Source organism: Papio anubis, chromosome 3 (genome assembly GCF_008728515.1).
Source record: "Papio anubis isolate 15944 chromosome 3, Panubis1.0, whole genome shotgun sequence".
Classification (NCBI taxonomy): Eukaryota; Metazoa; Chordata; class Mammalia; order Primates; family Cercopithecidae; genus Papio; species Papio anubis.
Window position 1 is genome coordinate 132,027,969 of NC_044978.1, and position 26,920 is coordinate 132,054,888.

Here is a 26,920-nt window from a genome sequence, read left to right on the forward strand (position 1 = left end):
AGAACAGATGAAGAAGCAGATTTATGACCCCAGAGCCTCCTACCAAACTCCTCTGATAAAAGGATTCCTTTTTCTTTTTTTTTTTTTTTAATTAGAAACAGAGTCTTGTTCTGTTTCCCAGGCCAGAGTGCAGTGGCACAATCATAGCTCACTGCAGCCTGGAACTCCTAGGCTTAAATGATCCTCCCACCTCAGTCACCCAAGTAACTGGGACCACAGCTGCATACCACAATGCCCAGCTAACTTTTAAAAACGTTTGTAGAGGTGGAGTCTCACTTTGCTGCCTTTTCTGGTCTCCAACTCCTAGCTTCAAGTGATCCTCCTGCCTCAGAAGTGCTGGGATTATAGGCATGAGGCACTGCACCCAGCCTGGATGTGATATTTTTATGTTTTAAATTGTTAGAGTTTAGAAACTGAGATTGAGTTTGTTGCCTGCGTTAAAATGGTGCTTAAATATTAAACTGCAGAGGCCTTAAATATTAACAAGTTGATTAGAATTACTAAGTTCTTTTCAAGCTTTACATATACAGACAAATTTCTTATACAAAATAGAAGGTAACCCCTGTACATAAGTCTAGAATTTCAGCAGTCCCCCAAACTGACTGAGCATTAGAATCACTCAGTGATTTTAAAATACATATGTGGTTTGCCCAGATCTACTAACAGAGCCTCCATAATATAGCCTAGAGAAATGAGTTTTCAGATACAGTGATAAATTTGGAAAGTAAGCCAGAGAAGTAAGCTGAAGACAGAGAGTTTTAGGAAACATGCCTAAAGTCACATTTGAATTGATTTTCTTGTTTATTTGATAATATTGTTGCTTTTTGTTCTTTTTCACACGAATCACATTTTATTTCTTATGTGAGTAGCTATATATTTAAAAATTTTGTTTTTGGAATATTGTAGAATCTCTGGTTAGGAAGATATCCTAGCAATCATATGGTCTGACCTCACTGAATGCTAAAATTCTCTTAAACATCTCTCTCGTATGGTTACTCATCCTGCCTCTGATTGAACAAGAGTCCCAGGTTAAGGGACTTACTTCTTTGAAATCGTTCATTTCATTTTTTTATAGCTATGTTAGAAAGTTCTTCCTTCAGTGAAGCCAGAGTGTGTCTCTTGTGACTTCTACCCAGTTGCACCCTCCAAACCTACCTATACCAAGTATCTTTTTTCCATGTTGCTTTTCCAATTCAGCTCTTCGGAAGTTTGGAGACAAATACCTAATCTCCCCTAAGCCTTCTTCAAGTTAAGCCTTTCTAGTTCATCCAACTGTTGATTATGTGATTGGAGACACAAGTTTGAGTGACTCCCTTGATGGAAAGTCCCTCTGGTGCATGTTCTGTCCATCAGAGTCCCTGAGAAAGCACACGAGCCTCACCACGGTGAGTGGGGCCATGAAATTCCTAAACCAGACGCTACACTGTGGCTTGTGCAACCTGCCATGGCCAGACTCATGAGACTGTCTCATCATATAAATAATTCTTTAGTATCTTCACCAAAAACTGTGAATCACTGTATCCCCCAGCTATATGTGAGCTAGCCTGGGACCATAGTGGAGGACTCCTCTTTCAACCCTGTTAAATTTCATCTCATTAGGATCTGCCCATTTTTCCATTCTGTTGAAATTATCTTGGATCTGGATTCATTCATCTCAACATCAGCTACTCCCTGAAGCCTCACAGTATCAGCAGAGTTATTATCTGTATCCATATCCTTGTAAATTATTAAACCAAAAAAGATTGGTCTAAGAACATCAGTCCATTAATCAAGGCTCTTTGGTTGGAGTTCACTTCATTATATTATCATCCAGCTCAGAGTGTTCATAAACAAGATGATAGGAAAGACTTCTCCAAATGCCTGTCTGCATAATTCCACCATTCCTCTGATCTGTGAGCTGTTGACCAGATTAAAAAGGAAGTGAGAATAACCAGGCAAGGTTTACTCCTAGCCAAACCTTACTGGCTTCTAGTGACTGAGTCCTTTCCCTATTGCTTACCAGCAATCTTTTTAATTACTAGTTTTAAAATCTTGCCAGCAATGTCAATATCAAATTACCAAGAATATCAAACTCATTACTCTGTATGTAAATAAGATAGTGTATTTACCCCTATGCCTTGGGTATTAGGCTGTTCTTGCATTGCTGTAAATACCCGAGACTGGGTAATTTATAAGAAAAGAGGTTTGGCCAGGCACTGTGGCTCATGCCTGTAATCCCAACACTTTGTCAGGCCGAAGCAGGTGTATTGCTTGAGCCAGGAGTTCAAACTTAGCCTGGACAACAAGGTGAAACCCCTTCTCTACAAAAAAATACAAAAATTAGCTGGGCATGGTGGCATGCTCCTGTAGTCCCCGCTACCCAGGAGGCTGAGGTGGGAGGATTGTTTTGAAGCTGGGAGTCAGTGATTGCAGTGAGCCGTGATTGCACCACTGCACTCCATCCAGCCTGGGCAACAGAGCAAGATCCTGTCTCAAAAAATAATAAATAAATAAATAAATAGAGATTTAGTTGACTCATGGTTCTGCAGTCTGTAGGGGAAGCATAGCTCCAGCATCTGCTTCTGGGGAGGCCTCAGGAAGCTGTTACTCATGGCGGAAGGTGAAGCGGAGCTTGCACATCATGTAGCAAAAGCAGGAGCAAGAGAAAGAGTGGGGCGGGGAAGAAGCCACACACTTCTAAATGACCAGATCTCATGAGAAATCACTCGTTACCTCAAGGACGGTACCAAGAGGATGGTACTAAATTATTCCTGAGAAATCCACCCCCATGATCTGATCACTTTGTACCAGGCCCCAGCTTCAGCATTGGGGATTACATTTCAACATGAGATTTGGATGGGGACAACATCCAAACTATATCACCTTGCATAGAAGGTGATTTTAGGGTTTTAGGGTAGGTAGGGTTTTAGAAAGCAGTTTGACATAGTAAGAAGAGTACAGGTTTTTTTTGCATCAGACAGACCTGAGTTCAAATCCCAGCTCCACCGCTAACATGCTAGGTAAATGTGGGCAAGTTAATTAACCTTTCTAAGCCTTTGTTTCCTCACTCGTAAAACAAGTATTTGGAAATATCATTGTGAAGATTAGAAATAATACATGAAAAGATCCTAGGATGCTGTCTGTCATACAGTAGTATTAGTAAGAAGTTATTCTTGCCAAAGATTGTTGAGAATGGCAGAATTATCTCAGTTCTAAGAGCTATAGTTTCTGGAGCTCGGTCTCAGATTGATTTGGAGCAGCTAACTGCTCACCAAGAGCTTATTTTCCATCTTACCAATGAAAATTATGTCCCCTGTGTTTTAAAAATCAGTCTACTTAACCAAGAGAACAGAAATGACATGAGAATTAAGTAATCTAACTTTCTCTGTAATTTAGGATTTATTCCTACTAGAAACCTGAGAGTTGCTATGAATTCACCATTAAGCACTTACCAATATACATGGGTTACTGTTATAAATAGCAATAGTATTGCTATTGTGTGAGTTAGGTGTTGAAGTTAAAGAAGGGAATAAAGAATATTATAAGATCTTTGAAAACAGTGGCTGTGTATGGTAGCTCATGCCTATAATCTCAGCACTTTGGGAGGCTGAGGCAGGCAGATCACTTGAAGTCAGGAGTTCGAGACCAGTTTGGGCAACATGGCGAGACCTTGTCTCTGCAAAATGTACAAAAATTAGCCGGGCATGGTGGCATGCACCTGTAATCCCAGCTACTTAGGAGGCTGAAGCACAAGAATCACTTGAACCTGCGAGGCAGAGTTTGCAGTGAGCCAAGATTGTACCACTGCACTCCAGCCTGGGCAATAGAGTGAGACTCTGTCTCGAAAAAAAAAAAAAGAAAGAAAGAAAGAAAGAAAAAATGCAAGGAAGGTATTTGGTGAATGTATAATAAAAATATATTTACCATTTCCTTTTTCTGTGTTCTCTACTCATTCTATAAAATTGAGTAAAAAATCTGTAAGTTTAAACACAATAATAGAAACCACAGAAGTTAGCTGAGTCAACATTGTAGAAATGTAATATTTCTCTCTGTCAAAGAAATAGGCAACATTAAAAAGCAGAAAAGCAATTACAAAGAATGATTATAAGAAACATCACAAAGGATTAATATTTTAACACGTGAAACTCAAAAATCACTTGAGAAAAACAGTAGACTTCCATAAATATTTTACAGAGTAGAAAAAATAGGCCGGGCACAGTGGCTCATGCCTGTAATTCCAGCACTTTGGGAGGCCGAGGAGGGTGGATCACGAGGTCAGGAGTTCAAGACCAGCCTGGCCAAGATGGTGAAACCCCGTCTCTGCTAAAAATACAAAAATTAGCCAGGCGTGGTAGCAGGTGCCTGTACTCCCAGCTGCTCAGGAGGCTGAGGCAGAGAATTGCTTGAACCCTTAAACCCGGGAGGCGGAGGTTGCAGTGAGCTGAGATCACGCCACTGCATTCCAGCCTGGGTGACAGAACAAGACTCTGTCTCAACAAAAAAAAAAGAAAAACAATCCAGGGGCAGGCACAGTGGCTCATGCTTATAATCCCAGTACTTTAGGAAGCCAAGGTGAGAGGATCACTTGAGGCCAGGAGTTCAAGGCCAGCCTGGGCAACATAGCAAGACTTTGTCTCTATAAAAAATTTTAAAATTAGCCAGGCACGGTGACACCCACCTGTACTCCCAGTTACTTGGGAGCCTGAGGCAGGAGAACTGCTTGAGCCCAGGTTTGAGGCTGCAGTGAGCTATGATTGGACCACTGCACTCCAGCCTGAGCTACAGAGTGAGACCTTGTGTCAAAAAAGTAAAAAAATGAAAATCATCCAGGCATGGTGGCACATGCCTGTACTCCCAGCTACTCAGGAGGCTGAGGCAAAAGGATCACTTGAACCTGGGAGATGGATACTGCAGTGAGGTGTGGTAATGCCACTGCACTCCAGCCTGGGTGACAGAACGAGACTCTGTCTCAAAACAAATAAAAGAAAATAAAAATAAATACAATTTATTCAAATACAAAAGTGATATGGTTTGACTCTGTGTTGCCACCCAAATCTCATCTCCAGTTGTAATCCCCATGTATTGACGGAGGTTCCTGGTAGGAGATGATTGGATCATGGGGATGGTTTCCTCTATGCTGTTCTCATGATAGTGGGTGAGTTTTCATGAGATCTGGTTGTTTGATAGGTGTCTGGCACTTACCCCTTCTTTTTCTCTCTCCTGCTGCCTTGTGAAGAAGGTGCTTCCTACATCCTTTGCCTTCCACCATGATATTAAGTTTCTTGAGGCCTTCCCAGCCATTTGGAACTGTAAGTCAATTAAACCTCTTTCCTTTATAAATTACCCAGTCTCAGGCAGTTTTTTATAGCAGTGTGAAAATGGTCTAATATAGAGACTTGGTACCAGGAGTGGGGTACTGCTATAAAAATAACCTGAAATTATGGAAGCAACTCTGGAACTGGGTAACAGGCAGCAATTGGAACAGTTGGAGGGCTCAGAGGAAGATGTGGGAAAGTTTGGAACTTCCTAGAGACTTGTTGAATGGCTTTGACCAATACACTGATAGTGATATGGACAATGAAGTCCAGGCTGAGGTGCTCTCAGATGGAGATGAGGAACTAATTGGGAACTCAAATAAACGTCACTCTTGCTATGTTTTAGCAGAGACTGGTGGCATTTTTCCCCTGCCCTAGAGATCTGTGGCGCTTTGAACTTGAAAGAGATGATTTAGAGTATCTGGCAGAAGAAATTTCTAAGCACCAAAGCATTCGAGAGGTGACCTGGCTTTTCCTGAAAGCGTATAGTTATATGTGCTCACAAAGGGATGGTTTGAAGTTGGAACTTATGTTTAAAGGGGAAGCAGAGTGCAACAAAAGTTTAGGGAGTTTGCAGCCTGACCATGTGGTAGAAAAGAAAAACCCATTTTCTGGGGAGAAATTCAAGCTGGCTGGAGAAATTTGCATAAGTAACGTGAGTTGCCAGACAATGGGAAAATGTCTCCAGGGCATTTCAGAAAATCTTCAGGGCAGACCCTCGCAACACAGGCCTGGAGCCTAGAAGGGAAAAATGGTTTTATGAGCCAGGCCCAGGACCCAACTGCTCTGTGCAGCCTTGGGACATGGCACCCTGTGTTCCAGCCACTCCAGCTCCAGCTATGGCTAAAAGGAGCCAAGGTACAGCTGGACCATTGCTTCAGAGGGTGCAAATCCCAAGCATTGGCAGCTTCCATGTGGTGTTGGGCCTTTGGGTGCACAGAAGACAAAAGTTGAGCTTTGGAAGCCACTGCCTAGATTTCAGAGGATTTATGGAAACACCTTGATGTCCAGGCAGAAGTCTGCTGCCGGGGCAGAGCCTTATGGAGAACCTCTACTAGGGCAATGCAGAGGGGAAATGTGGGGTTGGAGCTCCCACACAGAATCTCCACTGGGGCACTGCCTCATGGAGCTGTGAGAAGAGGACCACCATCCTCCAGACCCCAGAATGGTAGATCCACCAACAGATTGTACTCTGCGCTCAGAAAAGCTGCAGACACACAGTGCCAGCCTGTGAAAGCAGCTGTAGGGGCTGTACCCTGCAGAGCCACAGAGGTGGAGCTGTCCAAGGCCATGGGAGCCCATTCCTTGCATTCGCGTGCCCTGGATGTGAGAAAGGGAATCAAAGCAGATTTTGGAGATTTAAGATTTAATGAATGCCCTGTTGAGTTTCAGACTTGAATGGGGCCTCTGACCCCTTTGTTTTGGCCAATTTCTCCCATTTGGAATGGGAACATTTACCCAATGCCTGTACCCCTGTTGTGTCTTGGAGGTAACTAACTTGCTTTTGATTTTACAGACTCGTAGGCGGAAGGGACTTGCCTTATATCAGATGAGACTTTGGACTTGAACTTTTGAGTTAATGTTGGAATGAATTAAGACATTGGGGGACTGTTGGGAAGGCATGTTTGGTTTTGAAATGTGAGAAGGACATGAGATTTGGGAGGCGTCAGGGGTAGAATGATATGGTTTAGCTCTGTGTCTCCACCCAAATCTCATCTCCAATTGTAAGCCCCGTGTGTCAAGGGAGGGACCTGATGGGAGGTGACTGGATCATGGGGCCAGTTTCCGCCATGCTGTTTGCATGATAGTGAGGGAGTTCTCATGAGATCTGGTTGTTTGGTAAGTGTCTGGGGCCTCCCCCTTCTCCCTCTCTCTCCTGCTGCCTTGTGAAGAAGGGACTTGCTTCTCCTTTGCCTTCTGCCATGATTCTAAGTTTCCTGAGGTCTCCCCAGCCATTCAGAACTGTAAGTCAATTAAGCCTCTTCCTGCCTATTCTCAGGCAATTCTTTATAGCAGTGTGAAAATGAACTACTACAGAAAGTATTTAACTTTAAACTCAGTAGTATCCAAAGAAGTAATGAAAATGGAGAACTGAACAACAAAATCATAGTACAATGTGGTGTGTACTAGGACAGGAAGAGCCCTTTTAAGAAAAGATCTATGTATTTCCATTTATTTATCTCTGAAAGAAGGAAACTTTGCCTTGTGTTCTGAAAAGGAAAGGAATATTTTATTTTATTTGTAAAAATCTTACACGGATGCTAGTCTAAATATATAGTTTTCCTAATTTGCCAGAGATTCCATGAAGATCAAGTTGATATCAAGATCAGTGAAGTAAAGGTCAGTGAGTTAATCTCACAGCAGCTGCAAGCTAATTCCATTTCCAGCGAAAAATATCCTGATAGCTCCCCACATATCTTTTCACAACAAACAGTTTCAGTCTTAAGATCACATGTTGCAATCCATGAGAAGTAACTATTAAGCCTTGGACTATGGCTGGAGGGCTCCTCACCCTTTCTGATACATTGACTGGACAAAAACTCAATTTTAAAATGACAGGAAATAGAAGACATATAGATGTACTTTAAATGTGACCAAAATGGGGCCGGGCACGGTGGCTCGAGCCTGTAATCCCAGCACTTTGGGAGGCCGAGACGGGTGGATCACGAGGTCAGGAGATCGAGACCATCCTGGCTAACACAGTGAAACCCCATCTCTACTAAAAAATACAAAAAACTAGCCGGGCGAGGTGGCGGGCTCCTGTAGTCCCAGCTACTTGGGAGGCTGAGGCAGGAGAATGGTGTAAACCCCGGAGGCGGAGCTTGCAGTGAGCTGAGATCCGGCCACTGCACTCCAGCATGGGTGATAGAGCGAGACCCTGTCTCAAAAAAAAAAAAACAAATGTGACCAAAATGGGTTGTGAAAACACAAGACAATATCCAAAAGTGCTGGCAACACAGTATACTGTAGAGTATTGGTTGTTTACCCTTGCTATTGTGTGGCTGAGCTTATTGCCACTGCCGCCCCTTGCAAGAGCATCAAACTGCCTATCACTAGTCTAGGAAAAGATCAAAATTCAAAATTCAAAGTACAGTTTCTACTGAATACTTATCACTTTTGCACCATTTTAAAGTCAAAAAATCAGTAAGTTGAACCATCATATATCCTAGATTGTCTGTATGTAAATATTATACATCTTTCTCTCACTTTTAAAACACAGTAATACCAGCCAATACTACCATTCTCAGAAGCACTTGTATCAACAGCCTTTACCCCTTAAAGATTTTCCTCACAATTTTACAATTGTTACTTACAATTTTCTTTGAAATGTTGACCAAACCTGGATTAAAAGATTTGGGGGTTTTAGTGACTGTATTTCACAAACTCTCTTATTGATTCTGCAGTCTCACTTCTGCCTCCTAAAAAAGCCCTCACAAAGGTCACTGGGGATGGCTCTTTTCAGCCTCTTCCTGGCATTTGGTCCAGTGGAGTTTGGCATTCTAGGACTTCCCTCTTTGGCTTTGGTAACTCTCTCTCTTCCTGTGTTCCTCCTTGCTGTGTTCACTTGCTTCACTTTCTTCTCTCTGAAGCATGTTTACAGAATGTTTTCTCTGATTGGGCCTGTGACATTCTTTGGGTCATTTTTTCCACAGACAATGCTTCAACTAGTACTCGCGTGCCAGTGACTCCCATGTCCCACTCATGAGCTCTGAACCTAGTACCAGCTTCTGCTGGACATCTACGATGGGATCTCTCACAGCCCTCTCTCACTGGTAACATGCCCCATCCTGAACTCATCTCCCACCCATCTATCCAGCCATGCTCTCTAGTTCACTTGAACCCTGGGTGTCATCCTGGATGCTTTCCCTTCCCGGTCTTCTGTGATCATTCTGCCTCTTCAGAGGCTCTCTAATCTGTCTTTTTTCCTATGTCGCTCTTGTCCCTATTTTAATCCTAATCATCTCTTTCCTGACTTGTTCAGTTGGTCAGTAATTTAATTAAAAACAGATTTAGGCCCTGTCCTTAAATGTGATAAGTGATATGAAAGGAGATGATTGGGGAAAAGGATTTCCCTCAAGGAAGGCCTCTCTGAAGCCTGAAGCAAGATTGAGAACAGAGGAAGAGAGAATTGTATGAATGAAGGCTCTGAGGCAGGAAAACACTCAGATCATTCCAGAAACACTCAGAAGCCAAGTGAAGCCAGTTCCTGGAGATCAGATTATCAGATGAAGATGGAAAGGTGACCAGGGGCCAGACCTGTAGTTCTGGTTGGCCTTGGTGAGGGATTTACAGTAGAACACCCCATGGTTTAAATATGAAAAGGACAAGATTCCTTTAAGTTTTAAGAGGCCTCGAAATATGAACCACAGATTAGATGGAAGCTGCTCTCCCTGTGTCTGGACTTTTTAGAATTTCCAAGCACTGCTGTTTCTGGAACCAGATTAATACAAGTCACTCTTCCATTTATTTATTTATGTATTTATTTGAGACAAGGTCTCACTCTATCACCCAGGTTAGAGTGCAGTGGCATGAACACAGCTCTCTGCAGCTTGGGGGCTAAAGAGATCCTCCTGCCTCAGCCTCCCATGTAGCTGGGACCACAGGCACACACCACCCAGCTAATTTTATTTGTTGTAGAAATGAGGTCTCATTTTGCTGCCCAGGCTGTTCTTGAACTCTTGGGCTCAAGCGATCCTCCTGCAACATCCTCCCAAAGTGCTGGGATCACTCTTCCATTTAACATGGTATCTCAACGTCAAGATAAACTTTAAAATCTTTAGACAATAGGCTGGCATTTTACCAAACGATCTTTACTTACTTCTTTAGAACTGCCACTCCTATAAATATCTGGTTCTTCAACCTCATCAAACCACTTGTGATCTCAAAAAGCCTCAGTGTACACTGTTCCTTTCTGTCATTCTAATTCCTCCTCATCCTTCAAAATCAGCTCAAGAACCAGATCTAGGCAGAAGCTTAGCGGTGCCCACCCGAACCAGCCCCCACCTCCGAGTTGTGCTGCCATTCAGGCCCACCTCTTCACACAGGATTATCAGACCAGACCAGCTCATGCATTCACCCCCCTCGCAGGGATGGGATGCAGCTGTGCACCTCTCAGTGCCGACACCTGGAGAGTCTCACGAACTGCTGGCAGCATTGCCTGTTTCCATTTCTTGTTTACTAGCACTTCTCATTTCCTAACACACAGAATTTCCTGTAGTATGTCCACTTAATCAATTCAAGCCTAATAATTCCTTGATTTGTGTATAGTGCTTTGCATTTATATACTGATGGTCCCCAACTTACGATGGTTCGATTTATGATTTTTCAACTTCATGGTGATGTGAAAGTGATACACATTCTATAGAAACCATACTTTCAATTTTGAATTTTGGTCTTTTTCCAGGCTACCATACTCTAGAGATGGAGCCACAGCTCCCAGTCAGCCATGTGATTATGAGGGTAAGCAACCAGTACTCTACGGTGTATTGTATTGCCAGATGATGTTGCCCAACTAGCCTAATGTAAGTGTCTAAACATGTTTAAGGTAGGCCAGGCTAAGCTGTGTTGTTCATTCAGTAGGTTAGTTATATTACCTGCATTTTCAGCTTACGATATTTTCAATTTACAATGGGTTTATCAGGATGTACCTCCACTATAAGTCAAGGTTATCATCTTGTATAGCACTTTGAGTTTATAGAGTCCCTTCAAATGTTTGTTTGCATTTTATTTCCACTGCATCCCTGTGAGGATATCATATAATACACAGCTAGCAAAGCAGTTCGTTTTCCTGTGCAAAGTGATAGCTTCATCTTGTGGCAGATTACCTGAAATACTGCGGCCAAGGCATCTTGGTTCTATTGTCTTTGCATCTAGTACGGTTATATTTTTATGGCAGTTCTGATTTCTTCTTTGGCCCAAGGGTTATTAAGAGAGGGAAAAAATTTAATTTCTTAACAGATATATATATCTATGTCAAGTCATATACTTAATTCAAACCCTTAATATTCCTAGGTAATTTTTGTCTACTTTATCTGTCAAAGATTGAAAGATACAGGGTTTTAAGTTTCCAACTGCAATTGTAGTTTTGATAATTCTTTTATTACTAACAGGTATTGCTCTATATATTTTGATGTTCTGTTATTCAATACATAAGAATTCATTACAGTTAAGTCATTATGTATAGTATAATTGACCAATGTAAAATAACCTTTTAATCAAACTGAGTGTTCACCTTATAATGTCCTCTGTCAGAGGATTATAATACCACTTAAAACCTTTTAAAAAATATTTTGTCCCTGATATATTTTCCCATTCATTTATTTTTAGCTTTGAGTGGGTTTCTTCTAACAATTCTAGAGATGCATTTTTATTTTTTAACCAATATTTAAAACTTTGTCATTTAGTAAGAGTCTAAACCATTCATGTTTCATGGGGTTTTTTTTGTCAAATTAATATTATTTAGTATTTTCCTCTCTTTTATATGTTCCTGTTATTTTCCATTTATATTCTTTTGCTGGATGGAAATTTTTTCTTTGCTTTTTTATCCTAGTGATTTGGAATTTATATAATATATACTATTCTACAATACCCTTTATTTGTTTTTAATATTTGAACCTATATTTTTCAACAATGTTAACAATAAAATAGTATTTGTTGCTATTTTGAAATAATAGACCATGTTTTTAAGGCAGCTTTTGTTAGTTCACATGCTGGTTGTTTGGTGATAGTTTCTTTTTTTTTTTTTTTTTAAGTTTTTGAGACAAGGTCTCGCTCTATCGCCCAGGCTGGAGTGCAGTGGTGCAGTCTCACCCTGTTGCCCAACCTGGTCTCAAACTCTGGAGCTCAACGGTCTGCCCACCTCCGCCTCCCAAAGTGTGGGGATTACAGGTGTGAGCCATCGTGTCTGGCCGATACTGTGTTTTACTGTATTTTGCTCTAGTTTATTTTATGGAAAATGGAAATTCAGGGGTTAAGACAAGGATTAAATAGCAGAAGAAAGATGTGTACATATGTACAGATGTATGTGTCCTTTATGTATTTTTTAATACTCTTGTCTCCTTTCTGGTCCTCATTTAAGGTTATCTATTTCATGCACTAAATTTTTCTTCACAATTCATTTCATTTAGAGAGTGAATGCTACCTTCAAGTGGGCTTTCTCCAGTTTCCTTTCAGGGACTTAAAGGAGAAGTGATGTTAACAGTTTTATATTTCCATTGCATTTTACAGTGTGCAAATGTCTTCACATTTATTTCTCCATTTGAGCTTTACAAAAGCCCTTGGTATTATTCTCATTTTCTGGTTTCCAAAATCAGGCTTAGAAGAGTTAAATATTTAATAGTTGTCCAAGATCTCAAGATGCAAGACCCGCCATCATGAACAGAGGCAGATGTTCAGGATGGAGGCAAGCTGAAACTCAAAACCAAATCAGTATGACTCCAAATTCAGGGGGCTTTTAGCTGCCACCATGGGCTCATGGTGTAGCTGACCACCAGAGTTTGTGAGCTGTCACTCAGGTGTGCCATGAACTTCCTTGGGACCTGGCACAGAAGGACTGAGTTAATGTTTGCTGATTAAATATCTGTTAAGGCTGGGCGCGGTGGCTCACGACCGTAATCCCAGCACTTTGGGAGGCCGAGCAGGAAGGATCACTTGAGCTCACAAGTTTGAGATAAGCCTGGGCAGCATGGCGAAACCCCATCTCTACGAAAAATTTAAAAATTAGCTGGCCATAGTGGTGCATGCCTGTAGTCCCAGGTACTCGGGAAACTGAGGTGGGAGGATCACTTGAGCCCATGAGATTGAGGCTACAGTGAGCGGAGATGGTGCCACTGCACTCCTGCCTTGGCCATAGAGCCAGACCTTGTCTCAAAAAAAAAAAAAAGAAAGAAAGAAAAGGTACGGTAATCATCCCTTCAAAGCTGGAAGGGATTATTTACCTGGCTGTCCAGCAGATGGTGCTACATAACCAAGAGAATCTGTTGCTTGCCCTTTGGTGAAGCTATTAAAGCCAATATAGATCTTGAGAATTTCAAAAGCAAAAATCAGTACTGGATTATGAGTGGTCTAGGAAAATAAAGGGATACATTTTCAATTCAGTATCTAAGATCCTTATATTTACATACTTATATATAGTTATACCATATTTATAAATAAAAATATGTAAATAATTTATCAAAATTCCTTTTTAACAACAACCACAGTAAACCCACAGGTTAAAAACTCCACAACAGTCTATATTAATCAGTCAATCCAAAGTACATTCCAATTCCAAGTTAATTGAAAATAATCAACTTAATTATTTGGTTGGCTCTTAGCAGCCTTCACTGTTTGCTCTTGTGTCATGTCCCTTTCTCTCCTCGATTGACTGTAGACTGACAGGCCTTTGCAGAGGACAGTGTACTCATGTTCATCCTTTGCATCCTTTGTGGGAGTTGGCTAGGCAGCACTCGCTGGGGACCCTATGAACTCCTGAGTGCAGAGATCACATCTTGTTCATCTTCATGCCCAATACCTTGTTCCATAAATATGAGTGGATTAGAATTCTAAACTCTTAACTCTTTGTCACAAGACAGTTCTGAGAGGTAGTAAGTCATGTAACACCTGAAGAGGACTGTTCTTGTCCTAATTACATTAGGTTATAGGATGACAGGTGAGGGAGCCAAACCAGGGGGACTGGACATTTTTCGTACATCTCTAGATACAGTATACAAGTTGTGTGTATTATGTCTATTTACTGCTTAATTGATTGCTTGAGATGAACTCCCAAACACACTCGTGTTTGGATCATTATTACCTACCCTTCTTAAATAATCTTAATTTCCTATGATGCTTGAAAGGGGAAGAGGGGCCAGGTGTGGTGGCTCACACCTGTAATCCCAGCACTTTGAGAGGCCAAGGCAGGTGTATCACCTGAGGTCTGGAGTTCAAGACCAGCCTGATCAACATGGTGAAACCCCATCTCTACTAAAAATAAAAAATCAGCTGGGCATGGTAGCACATGCCTGTAATCCTAGCTACTGGAGAGGCTGAAGTGGGAGAATTGCTTGAGCCTGGGAGGTGGAGGTTGCAGTGAGCCGAGATTGCTCCATTGCACTCCAGCCTAGGCAACAACAGTGAAACTCTGTCTCAAAAAAAAAGAAAGAAAAATGCAGAGTGGGGAGAAGACAGCTGCATGAAGGAGAGATTTGCTAAATAGTACTTAATCCCAAAATAATTTCTATAGGTTTGAATATGATCCCTGAAATGTATTATAGTTTCAGGTAAGTATTAATCGTGGGTATTCAGAACTGTAGTTTTTAAAAAGCATAGAACATGTTTCCTTCCCCTTGAAACGTTTTATCAGCTAATTATAGGAATTATATTATACCTGCAATCATTAAAGTCCAGAATGAGAAAGTACTTGGTAAAGTGCTGAAATTTATAATAAATGCATTATAACAATCCAGTTAAGGAGGAAGAGCCACCATATTGAACATTTGTTAAGTGTCAACCACTGTACTGGATAAATTTTAGTTATTGTTTTTATTTAGGCACCAAAAAATCCATGGGATAGTTGGTTATCCCCATCTTACTGAAGAGGAAACTGAAGCTCAGAAAGTTTAAGCAACTTGCACAGGTCGTATAGCAAGTAAGGAGCATGGCCAGGAGTCAGACCCTGATCTCCTTTGGTCTACTAAGCTTGTAAAGGATCTTCCCACCTCCTTCCAAGACCATTCAAAATAATCAGTAAATGTCCATGGCAGGGATGTAGTTTGAGTTATAGGGTTCCATTCAAGATTTGACTGGTAGGTGGGAAGCAGATATGTCTGTGTCAGTCAGCATCTTAGAAAAAGGAGATGATGAACTCAAGTGGTGATTAAGAGAAGTTTAATGAAGGGACTATTTACAGAGATGTGGTGGGGTTAAGAGAACCAAAAAGGGGAAGTGATGCACTCAAAAAAAGTTACCACCTCCAGGCTTTAGGGAACTGGGGGAGGGAGTGGCATAGTGGGAGCCCAGTGTGGTTGTGAGAAAAGGGATTCCCTCAGCACCCATGGCCAAGATTAGAGTCTCCACTGCCAAACTGCATCCAGATGGTGAAGGTATGGAGAACAGGGGTGGGGGAACAAACTCTGTCCTTGATATCCCCGTAGGGCAAAGGATTCCAGCTGGTACAGTTCATAAAGGTTAGCCTCAGGGCACAGAACAGGGCGGAGAAGAATGGAGAATTGATCTGGAGGAAACAAACAATGGCTTGCCCATGTTACTGCAGGGAGAGTAGGCAGTGTGCACAGCAGGAGGGTGGGGAGCCCAGCATAGCTATGACCTTGTGCAGATCAGCCTCACTGGTATGGAGGATCTGAGCCGAGAGGTGGTGGAAGATGAAATTGAGTAGGCATGTTGGAAGTCCCAAATATCAAGTAAACGTTCCTGATCTTACACTGATACTCAATAGTAAGCCAATTTTGTTTCATATGAGCCAATATTAATATTACATATTTCTTTTATAAGCCAGAGAGATAGGGAGATATCCTAGAAGAATGATAGGGGGAAGGAAGGCAGGGGTGAGAGAAGACCTTCTGTGGATATTTGTCCAAACTGTTTATCCATAGGAACAATCCCTTCGTGAAGGCTGCTGGTGTGTGAATGTGTGCCGATTCCCTTGGGGCGTTCATTTGGATCTTTCTGTGTTCCAGTGACCTACGGCATGATGAGCTCCAATGTGTACTACTACACCCGGATGATGTCACAGCTCTTCCTAGACACCCCCGTGTCCAAAACAGAGAAAACTAACTTTAAAACTCTGTCTTCCATGGAAGACTTCTGGAAGGTATTTGCAAATAACTTTGAAAGTACCTCTTTATCACAGAAAATTTTTCATTTGGCTTCATCATTTCAGTGCATGAGTATCGACAGGACCTGCTTTGCATTTAACACTGTGTGAGACGTAAGTTATGGTGAGTTGTTAGAAGTTACTGTTCCTACTCTCAAAGAGGGGTAAAGTTAACACTGAGAACTTTGCCTGTGCCTTGCACTGTGCTGAGTGTTTCATACCTTACCTAATTTAATTTCTATGGTAACTCTATAAGGTGAGTACTAAGAGTATGCCCTAGTTTGTTAATGAGGAAAATGAGATTCAGGATGCTTAAATCATATGGTCACATGGCTAGGGAACAAGAAAAATCAATTTTTTTCTAGCCTGACAGCTACTTCTTCATCCTAGTTTATAATTCGTTCCATGAGTCAAGATTCAATAAATATTTATTGAGAATCTCCTAGAATGTAAGGCCAATGAAGGACAGTGTGGTTCTTCTGTCTTGCTTCGCCTTTTGCATTTTGTCTCTTTGTTGATGATGGCATGTATCCCCAGCTCTTAGAACAGTGCTTGACACAAAGTAAGGACATTCTTTCAAAGGTCTGCTGTTGGTGGGGCTTGGTGGCTCACGCTTGTAATCCCAGCACTTTGGGAGGCCAAGGCAGGAGGATTGCTTGAGTCCAGGATTTCGAAACCAGCCTGGGCACAACATGGTAAGACTTTGTCTCTCCAAAAAAAATTAAAGAATTAGGAGGGTGGGGTGGCACACACCCGTAGTCCCAGCTACTCAGGAGGCTGAGGTGGGAGGATCACTTGAGTGATTGCTTGAGGTCGAGCCATGACCATGCTACTGCATTTCAGCCGGGGCAACAGAGTGAGACCCTGTCTCAAAAAAATCCAAAAAAAACAAAAACAAAAACAAAAAACCAAAAACAAACAAAAGGTTTGCTGTTGTGAAGTTCAACCCAGTCCAGCCCCTTCCCAAATTCCAACATAGTTAACAGTATAGCAATGAGTGATACCACAGGAAAAATATTAAACTCATCTGAGGGATATGGGGCTTAGAATCTAATAAAATTGGAAGGGAAATCGAAAAGGAAATTATTGTTTCTCCTTAGGGAGATAGTTTCTAAAATTCTTACTAAACCCTGGGGTCAGAGCTATTGATTTTAAGGATAGAGACAACTGGGTCACAGGAACCTATTCATATACAAAAGTACTTGGCATCCAAAGCCACACTTGTATAATATGAATCTTTCACCATCTGAGAGGGCAAATCAGTCTATCTCTGTTGATCATCTGATAAGGATAGCACACTGAGAAATAGATCTGTTTTCCCTACAGGCATAGCTAGTTGTACAAACTAACAAGAGACTTTTGTATACACATTCCATGATGATAAATGCCAATCTCTAAAGGGATAAGGAGGGATTGGAGAGTTCACCATACAGCAAAATAGTCCAGACAGGTGAAAGGTCTATCAGATGCCAGGCTGGTAATCAAAACTGTAGCCTTTTCTCTAAACAAGTTTAGAACCATGATTATGTGAGACATTATTTTAATAAGGGGAAGTGGAGTTAATTATGACCCCACCTTTAGTCCAAGAACAAAAATCAGAGCTGCCACATATTAAGTACCCACTCTGTGCCAGGTGCAGTAACTATGCAAATCAGAGCTGCCACATATTAAGTACCCACTCTGTGCCAGGTGCAGTAACTATGCAAATCAGAGCTGCCACGTATTAAGTACCCACTCTGTGCCAGATGCAGTGACTACATTAAAGATGGGTTTTCCAGATGCAGGAACCTTGGTTCAGAGGACCCTGCTCAAGGCCTCATAGCTAACAAGTGATGGGGCAAGATGCTATCCCAAATCTCTCTGACGACAAAACTCATTCTTATCACTCTACTATTTTCATAGAGTTGCCAAATGCTTGGTTATACAAACGTTCCAGGCAGGAGCAAGACAGCAGCTGAGCTTGGAACTTTTTCAGAGATGTTTCCTGTGCTTTTAGTTCACAGAAGGCTCCTTATTGGATGGGCTGTACTGGAAGATGCAGCCCAGTAACCAGACTGAAGCTGACAACCGAAGTTTCATCTTCTATGAGAACCTGTTGTTAGGGGTACCACGAATACGGCAACTCCGAGTCAGAAATGGATCCTGCTCTATCCCCCAGGACTTGAGAGATGAAATTAAAGAGTGCTATGATGTCTACTCTGTCAGTAGTGAAGATAGGGCTCCCTTCGGGCCCCGAAATGGAACCGCGTAAGTGTCTGGGACTCATTGCCACTTGGTGATATTCACTCATTTATTCTCTGACCTCCTATCATTCATTCATTCATTCCCTGACACCTTCACCAAGGCAAAAAGAAGTTCAGTGACTCTTCAGTGCTTATATTTAAACCTTGGCCAACTTGACCTTTGACTTCTCAAGTTTTCACTACTTTTTAGCCTTCTTTCAGTTTCTATATGCATATTTTTCAAAACACTAAATCGTTGACCATATGACCCACAAAAAATTAATTATCTGAGCCTTTGAAAATTTCATTTAAGATGCCCTGGGCCCTGTTTTTATAGGTCCAGTAACATCATCCACTAAGTTATTTAACAGCAAGGTTTCAGGTGCAGGAACTCTTTTTTTATAGGTCTTACAAACAGGTTTTTGTTCAGAATGGAGTTATTTAATGTGTAAGCTTGTGAGGCCATTTTTTGTTTGCTTTAAAGCCCATTTTACTCAAATGTTTGAGATTTTAAGTATGTATTTGTACACATGCATATTTACAGGGGCTTTTTGTACACTTTGGTACCCATACTTCAAACATCTTGTGTATTAAGGGAGGGCACTTACTATTTTAGAAGTTTTGTAGTTATTATAAAGAAACAGGAAGACCTCCCAGGCCATTTCAGCGTGGGCCTTTGGGGTTGCTGTCCCTGGGTATGTCACTGGTCAGAGTCATCTTCTAAGCTTTGCTCAGCTAATTCTGTTGGTTCATCTAGGTTCTTTTCTTGGAAACTGAGTTGCCCAGAATCCACATTTGTTACTATACAATGGGCAATCACCTTTTCAATTAGTGTATTCTTCTTGTACCATCCAGTGTATACTCTATTTAATACCAGAACCCATAAGAAACAAATTTAGTAAAAATCCAGGTTGGACACAGTTTCTCATGCCTGTAATCCCAGCACTTTGGAAGGCCAAGGCGGGCGGATCACTTGAGGTCAGGAGTTCAAGACCAGCCTAGCCAACATGGTGAAACCCTGATTCAACTAAAAATACAAAAATTAGCTGGGTGTGGTGGCATGTGCCTATAGTCCCAGCTACTCGGGAGGCTGAGGCAGGAGAATTGCTTGAACCCAAGTGGTGGAGGTTGCAGTGAGCCGAGATCGCACCACTGCACTCCAGCCTGGGCAACAGAGCAAGAGTCCACCGAAGAAAAAAAAAAAAAAAAAAAAAAAATTTAGTAAAACTCCAGAGCTTTAGAACAAAGGTACTAAATAATCTCAAAGAACATTATCATCCAAGTTATATTAGTGATTTCGCTTTCTTTAAAAACAAAAATTTATTAGAGATGGAGCCTCTTGATGTTGCCCAGGCTGGCCTCAAACTCCTGGGCTCAAGCAATTCTCCAGCCTCAGCCTCCCAAGTAGCCGGGACTATAGAATATGCCACCATGCCCAGCTTTATTTTGCTTTCTAGTGTGCCTTTTTGTAGTAAGCATAAGCATGCATTCCATCTGTGATACCCTTTCCAATATTTTATTTATCTCACATCACTAAGAAGATAAATTTATACGTAAGACATAAAATAATGTCTGGCCACGGCTCTGTGCCAGACATTATTTAAGAAGTTATTTCACGCATTATCTCATCTACTTTCACAAAACAACTCTAAAATAGGTATCATCTCCATTTTATAGATGAAAAACCTGAGGCTCACTTGCCCAAAGTGTCACAGCTAGCAAATGGAACTGAACCAAGATTTAAGCAGCCTGACTCCAAAACCCATGTTTCGTCTACTAAACCTCTTCCATATTAATTCCTCCTCCGTATTAATTACATCATTAGGGTGGCTTTTCGATGCTCTCAGCTCCCCATCAGTACTCAAGCTTCCTGAGGGCAGGGATTCTATTTTGTTAACTGCTGTGTTCTCAAAGCCTTGAACAATGCCTCATATGTGAAGATACTAATAAATATGTGTTGGATGCATGTATGAATGAGTGATTTCTACTCCAGGGTGGATTGCCAAAGGGGACTTTCCCTGTCATATCTAAACCATCCCTTTATTCTTCTACATTCTCAAGTCACTCCAATTTTTTCTTCCCATCAACTCCAAACTTCTTGGAAGAATAGTCTTCATTTGCCACTTCCATTTTCTTACCCTCGATTTACCTCTTAAAGCTTAGGTTCTTGCTTTTGACATCTCACCAGGAAGCCACTAGGGACCTCTAGTTTGCAAATCCACTGAACAAATCTCAGTCTTTATCCCCTTCATCCTGTCTGCAGAAGGTGGCAGTGTTGACTGCTCATTCTTTTGACTTCCGTGAGGAACTCTACACTTTGGGTTCTTTTAACTCTGAAACCCCTTTCTCTCACTTCTCCTGTCTTATTCCCAGGTTCTATATTTGTATCTCCATCTTTTCTTTCTTTACCCTCTTTCCCATGACATTCAGATGGCTTCCACTGGCATCTTTATTTGGTGACTCGTCATTTCTTTAACAATGTGCCAGGCATGTTCCCATTGCTAGAAGTCACCCCTCTTCTAGTCCCCGTGATGCTGAAGAAACAAAGCAGCAGGAAACAGAAGCAAACATCCTTTCTTCACAGAGCTTGCATTCTAGTGATACAAGATACGTCTCTATTCCACCTGGATGTCCCACACCTCTTGTGATTCAATATGCCCCAAATTAAACATCGTTTTCTTATGGGATCTGCTCTTCCTTCTGTTAATGGCACTGCTATCTTCCTATTGCCCTGAAAGAGACTCCAGAGTCATTTCTGAGCCATGTTTCCTCCTTGCCCCAACTTCCAAATCAGTTGCCAAGTTCTGCTGGCAGTCACTGTGGTGACACTCTCTCACTCCTTCCTTCCCCTTCCCATCTTCACTGAGTGAGTTCAGGCCTCATTACCTCTTGGTTATTGCTAATGGAGCTATGTCAGGGGTCCCTAAGACCACCCCCATGTTCAGTGATTCACTAGAAGGACTCAGCATAGAGGCATCCTCATAGCTAAGGTTTATTAGGGTGAAAGGATACAAAAGAAAAGGCACATGGGGAAAACCCAGTGTAGGCTTCCAGGAGCCCTCTCCCAGTGAGGTCACATACGATGTGCTGAATTTCTCCAGGAACAAGCTGTAACAATGTGTGAAATGTCTATCAGAGAGGTTAATTAGAGACTCAGTGCCTGGGGTGTTCACTGGATACTGGTACTGGTTTATGACTGGCATGTGCCAAAATTGCCGACTCCCAGAAGGAAAGCAGGTGTTGAGTGTAAAGCCACATTGCTTGTACAAATAGCACAGGCACAGCAAGCCTCTCTTACCGGTCAGGGAAAGTTGTACACCAGTGCAGGGAGCTGTTTATCAGTCAGGTTCCCAGATGCCAGCCAAAGTCCAACCTTGCAAACAGGCCTTCCTAAGGAACGACCATCTCAGGCCTGCTGTGTTAACTCTTTTCTGCACGTGAGCCCTCTTCCTCCCCACTCCAGTCTTCCCTGCCGCCACCAGAGCAGCCCTGTTCTGTGCCTCTCAGAACTTTCCCTTCACAGACTCCTTCATGTTTGCCCTTCACAAGCTGACCACAGACTACCTTTCGATCTACCATTCTTTACCTTGTGGAGCCAAACTGAACTACTTACTTCTCTTGACCAATGGCTCACAGTTAGAAATGCCCTTTCCATTTTGTATTAGTCTTTCTCACACTGCTGATAAAGACATACCTGAGACTGGGCAATTTACCAAAGAAAGAGGTTTAATGGACCTACAGTTCCACATGGCTGGGGAGGCCTCACAATCATGGTGGAAGGCAAGGAGGAGCAAGTGATGTCTTACATGGATGGCAGCAGGCAAAGAGAGAGAGCTTGTGCAGGGAAAATCCCCCTTGTAAAACCATCAAATCTCGTGAGACTTATTTACTATCACGAGACCAGCATGGGAAAGACCTGCCCCCATGATTCAATTACCTCCTACCAGGTTTCTCCAACAAAACATGGGAATTGTGGGAGTTACAATTCAAGATAAGTTTGGTTGGGGACACAGCCAAACCATATCAGCATTCACCTGTGCAAGTCCAGGTCCTACTCACCTTTCATGGCTCAGGTCCAACACAGCTTCTTCCTAAAGCCTTTTCTAATCCATCCCTTCATTGCCAGATCCCCAAATAAGGATAGCTTTCCTCTGATCTGCCAGCCTAATTTCTTTAGTCTTTTGCTTCTTATTATTATCCACCTTGTATTTTACTTGTTTAATTACAACTTTTGTTTCCCTACTTGTTTTAAATTTGGGAGGGAAAGGACTTTTATATCCCCATTAGTGCCAAAGAAGCATCTGTTTTCTAAGAGATCCTCTGAATATTTGTGGATGAAATTCCCAAATGCTGACAATGCCACTTGATGAACTTGTCCCTCTTTTGGCTGTAAATTTCTCTGGGGACCTCAAGTTATCTAGTCCCTGAGCACAGTTACCCAGAGAAGGCAGCCATATAAACTGAGCAGAGGCTCTAGAGCAGACCAGAGGCTCTAGGGACAGACAGCCCTGGCATTGGTTCCTGAGTCTACCTTCAAAACTTTGGGACTACATTGACCTCACTAAACCTCAGGGCCCTCATTCCTAAAGTGAGGCTAATAACAGTATGAGAATTAACCAAGAAAACACTTATGAAGTGCCAGGTCAGGCACATTACCCAGCTTGATAGGCCTTAATGCATACTTTATTTTACAAGGAACCAGCTGTCCTTGTAATTGCCACAAGTGTTCCACTGATTTTAACTGTTTGTTTTTTGATTTTGTTTTTAATCAGTTGGATCTACACAAGTGAAAAAGACTTGAATGGTAGTAGCCACTGGGGAATCATTGCAACTTATAGTGGAGCTGGCTATTATCTGGATTTGTCAAGAACAAGAGAGGAAACAGCTGCACAAGTTGCTAGCCTCAAGAAAAATGTCTGGCTGGACCGAGGAACCAGGGCAACTTTTATTGACTTCTCAGTGTACAACGCCAACATTAACCTGTTCTGTGTGGTCAGGTGTGTACTGAGGACACGCATCCCTCCTATTTTTGTGTAGTTGTACGTACATCCTATCCTGGGGTTGGCCAGGAAAACCTTTGCCTGCCGTTAACTAAATGAGGATGCCAAGGACCCAGACAGATAGCAAGGGAGGGGTAAAAACTGAAGGCTTATTGAAATAAAGGATATTTGAGGAAGGAAGTTGGGATCCTAGAATATTATAAGTTGAAAAGAACCTTAACTCTGGTCCAAGTTCATCTCAATGCTGGAACCTTTCCAGATAAGTATTGTGTTTTTCTAACATCTGTCCCTACCCATTATGAGGATGATCAGTGCCACATGTTCCATCACCAAGTCCCCTGCCCATCAAATCTTGATTCATTCCCTGGAGTTTCTCACTCTCAGATGAGCCTCTGCTATTAGCACACAAGCACAGTAATTGGAGTGCTTGTAGGATGCTCAGTAGGATACCCAGGTACCTGCTCATGCTAAGGGCTGTCAGAGTCACATAAAGTTCCTTCCTCAGATCCTGGGATGTTGCCATGATGACCCCTCTGGGAGACAGTAACGAAACTGACAAAGATTCCACTGGCTTGTCTGGGACTCAACTCCATTCATTTATTCAGCAAACATCTATTGGACACTTAATATGGGCTAGACATTGTTCTTGGCTCTTGGGACATGTCAGCAAACACAACGAAGATCCCTGCCTTTGCAGAGCTTGCCTCCAACCAGGAGGAGATAGAGAATAAACATTAAACAATAAACAATACAAATAATATAGTAGTTATTTTATTATGTAATATATAAAATATTAGAAGGTGATAGGTACTATTAAAAAGAAGGAAAAAGCAGAGCAAGAGGGAGTCAGAGTTCACCCACTTTAATCTTCCTGGTGAGCATGTCAGCAATACCCAAATATCACTAACATGGATTATTGCATGTATATTTACACACGAGATAAGAAGGGTTTATTCTCATAATAGTCTTTGTCATCGTTCTTGAGGTTAAGCTCAATTCTGCTCTACGTGGCTCGTTGGATTATCCCAGTCCTTGTATTTAACAACGTTTGCAGAAAATAGTACCACATTAAATCAATTACAGGTTATCCCTTATCTAAAATGCTTCAGACCGGAATGTTTGAGATTTAAGATTTTTTTCAGATTTTGGAATGTCTGCATATATATAAAATGAGATATCTTGGGGATGGGACCCAAGTCTAAACACAAAATTCATTTATGTTTCATAAATGAAACTTCATGCATATAGCCTGAAGGAAATTTTATTTTTCCCTTAGGGATGTTGAATAAACTGTTCTGTGCCTGCATGTTGACAATGACCTGTCACATGAAGTCAGGTGTGGAATTTTCCACTTATGCTGTCATGTCGGTGCTCAAAAAGTTTGGGATTTTGAAGCATTTTGTATTTCAGATTTTCAGATTAGAAACATTCAACCTGTCCTTGCTCACAGTGGCCAAAAAAAAAAAAAAGAGAGAAGGAGGGAGGGAGGAATGAAGCTAGGAAGGAGGGAGGGAGGGAGGGGAAGGAGGAAGGAAGGAAGGAAGGAAGGAAATACTCAACCAGTAGTCCAGTAGTAGTTATCACTAGAAATGAATGAAAATCTATTGCAGTTATTATTGAATTTTTCCTGAGTATTCCAGTGAAGATCAAAAGAATAGAATAAAAAGGAAGAGAATAAAAACAGAGAGGCAACTCTGATATTTTAGTAAATTCTATTTATAGCAGGTATTGAGTATTTCTTTTGCTTCCTCGTTTACTTTAAGGATAAACATTGTTAAGACAACTGCTTCATTTCTCTATACTGGTTTTCTAAGTTTCTGGAAGTGGTTGACTACTGCAGGGCCAGAATGGACCAGAGAAATGACTTGACTCTTGAAGGCCACTTCCTTCCCTTTTGAGTTCCCAATGAGGCTGTCACATACAAGACTCTTGGCTTCAGTGTTGCTCTCCTGAGTTTTTGGTTCTTACCCCTACTCTCCAACACATCAAATAGGAAAGAAAGAACAGGAAAACTGACAATGAAAAGGAAGGAAAATGTTCACACTTCTCTGACCAGTTCTAATTTACCATAGTCCCTGTTTTTACTTGATTATTGCTCATGCATGTGTCCTGGATGCTCAAGTTCCAGGTGCGGCTATCTGTCCTGTAATGGCAGAGATAATGATGGCTAGTAGCTGACTAAAGGGCTTTTAAATGTTTTAAAATGAAGCAGCTAGGGATTCTGTTTCTAGTTAGATAAGGAGTCTGTCATCAACTGAATCACCCACCTTTCTCAGTGTGACACCTATGAAATGGTGTTTGACAAAAAAAACCCTCAGTCCAGTTATGGTAAAGTGGTAAAGATCAGAGCCATTAGTATGGATGTAAAACAGTGTATGTTTTAGACAATCAGACATCTATTGAGTACACACCTATTCATTATAAGGCTCTGGGAAGAAGAGCGATTCCCTGGAGGACAAACTATTTGATGCTATTTAGGTTTTACCTAATGAACGAATGAGAGACTCAGTTCCTATCTTTACATATGTACAAAATATATCCTACTTCTCAACGAGATCACACAAGTTTTGAGTGGATGGCTTGTATTTCTTTATATTCTTCATGTTGCCTAGGAGAAGGACTTGAATTTAATAGAAGTCCTAGGGCCAGGCACAGTGGCTCACAACTGTAATTCCAGCACTTGGAAAGGCCCAGGCAGGAGTGTCATTTGAGCCCAGAAGTTTGAGACAAACCTGGGCAAAAGGGCAAGACTCAGTCTCTGCCAAAAAAAAAAAAAAATTAGTCGGGCGTCGTACTGCACACTTATAGTCCCAGCTACTCAGGGGTCTAAGGCAGGAGAATCCCTTGAGCCTTGGAATTTGAGGCAGCATTGAGCTATGATTGCAACACTGCACTCTAGCCTGGGCAACAAAGCGAGTCCCTAGCTCTTAAAAAATAATAACAGAAGTCCTAGAAAAGTTTGTGTGTTGATTTACTTTTACATTAAAAGTATATGGCATTTTGAGCAGCATAAATATAGAAAAATAGAGGGAAGACTGAGCAGGAAGTACTCCTTTGGGACTGAAAGACCTCAGGAAGTCTTACTCCTTTGATGGCACAAAATTCTACAAGTATGGAATTATTAGCTATGATCAAAATGTTTTGCCACTAGTTTGAGGGGACTCATCGTAGCGGTTTAATTACCTTGTAGTGCACGAACAGAATAGATGGCCATCCGTTCCTGGCTATATTCATGTGTTGTTGTTGTTATTGTTTTAATTGTTCTTATTTCCATGCAGGTTATTGGTTGAATTCCCAGCAACAGGCGGTGTGATTCCATCTTGGCAATTTCAGCCTTTAAAGCTGATCCGATATGTCACAACTTTTGATTTCTTCCTGGCAGCCTGTGAGATTATCTTTTGTTTCTTTATCCTTTACTACGTGGTGGAAGAGATATTGGAAATTCGCATTCACAAACTACACTATTTCAGGAGTTTCTGGAATTGTCTGGATGTTGTGATCGTTGTGGTAGGTTTGAGAACAACACCAAATTTCCTATTCTGTCCTACAAGCATGTTAACTAGAGTCTTAGATCTCCTCAGCCTTGTGGAT

The 26,920-nt window shown here is 41.6% G+C and overlaps 1 protein-coding gene across 1 annotated transcript in view; it reads left to right on the forward strand.

The window, feature by feature from the left end:
* Positions 1–26,920, forward strand: part of PKD2 (polycystin 2, transient receptor potential cation channel) — a 71,133-nt gene that overhangs the window by 13,642 nt on the left and 30,571 nt on the right. The window contains exons 3-6 of the mRNA XM_003898943.5: positions 15,971–16,104; positions 18,104–18,354; positions 23,102–23,326; positions 26,608–26,836. Of these exons, the coding sequence (XP_003898992.1) occupies positions 15,971–16,104; positions 18,104–18,354; positions 23,102–23,326; positions 26,608–26,836 (839 nt within the window). The remainder of the gene's footprint in view (positions 1–15,970; positions 16,105–18,103; positions 18,355–23,101; positions 23,327–26,607; positions 26,837–26,920) is intronic.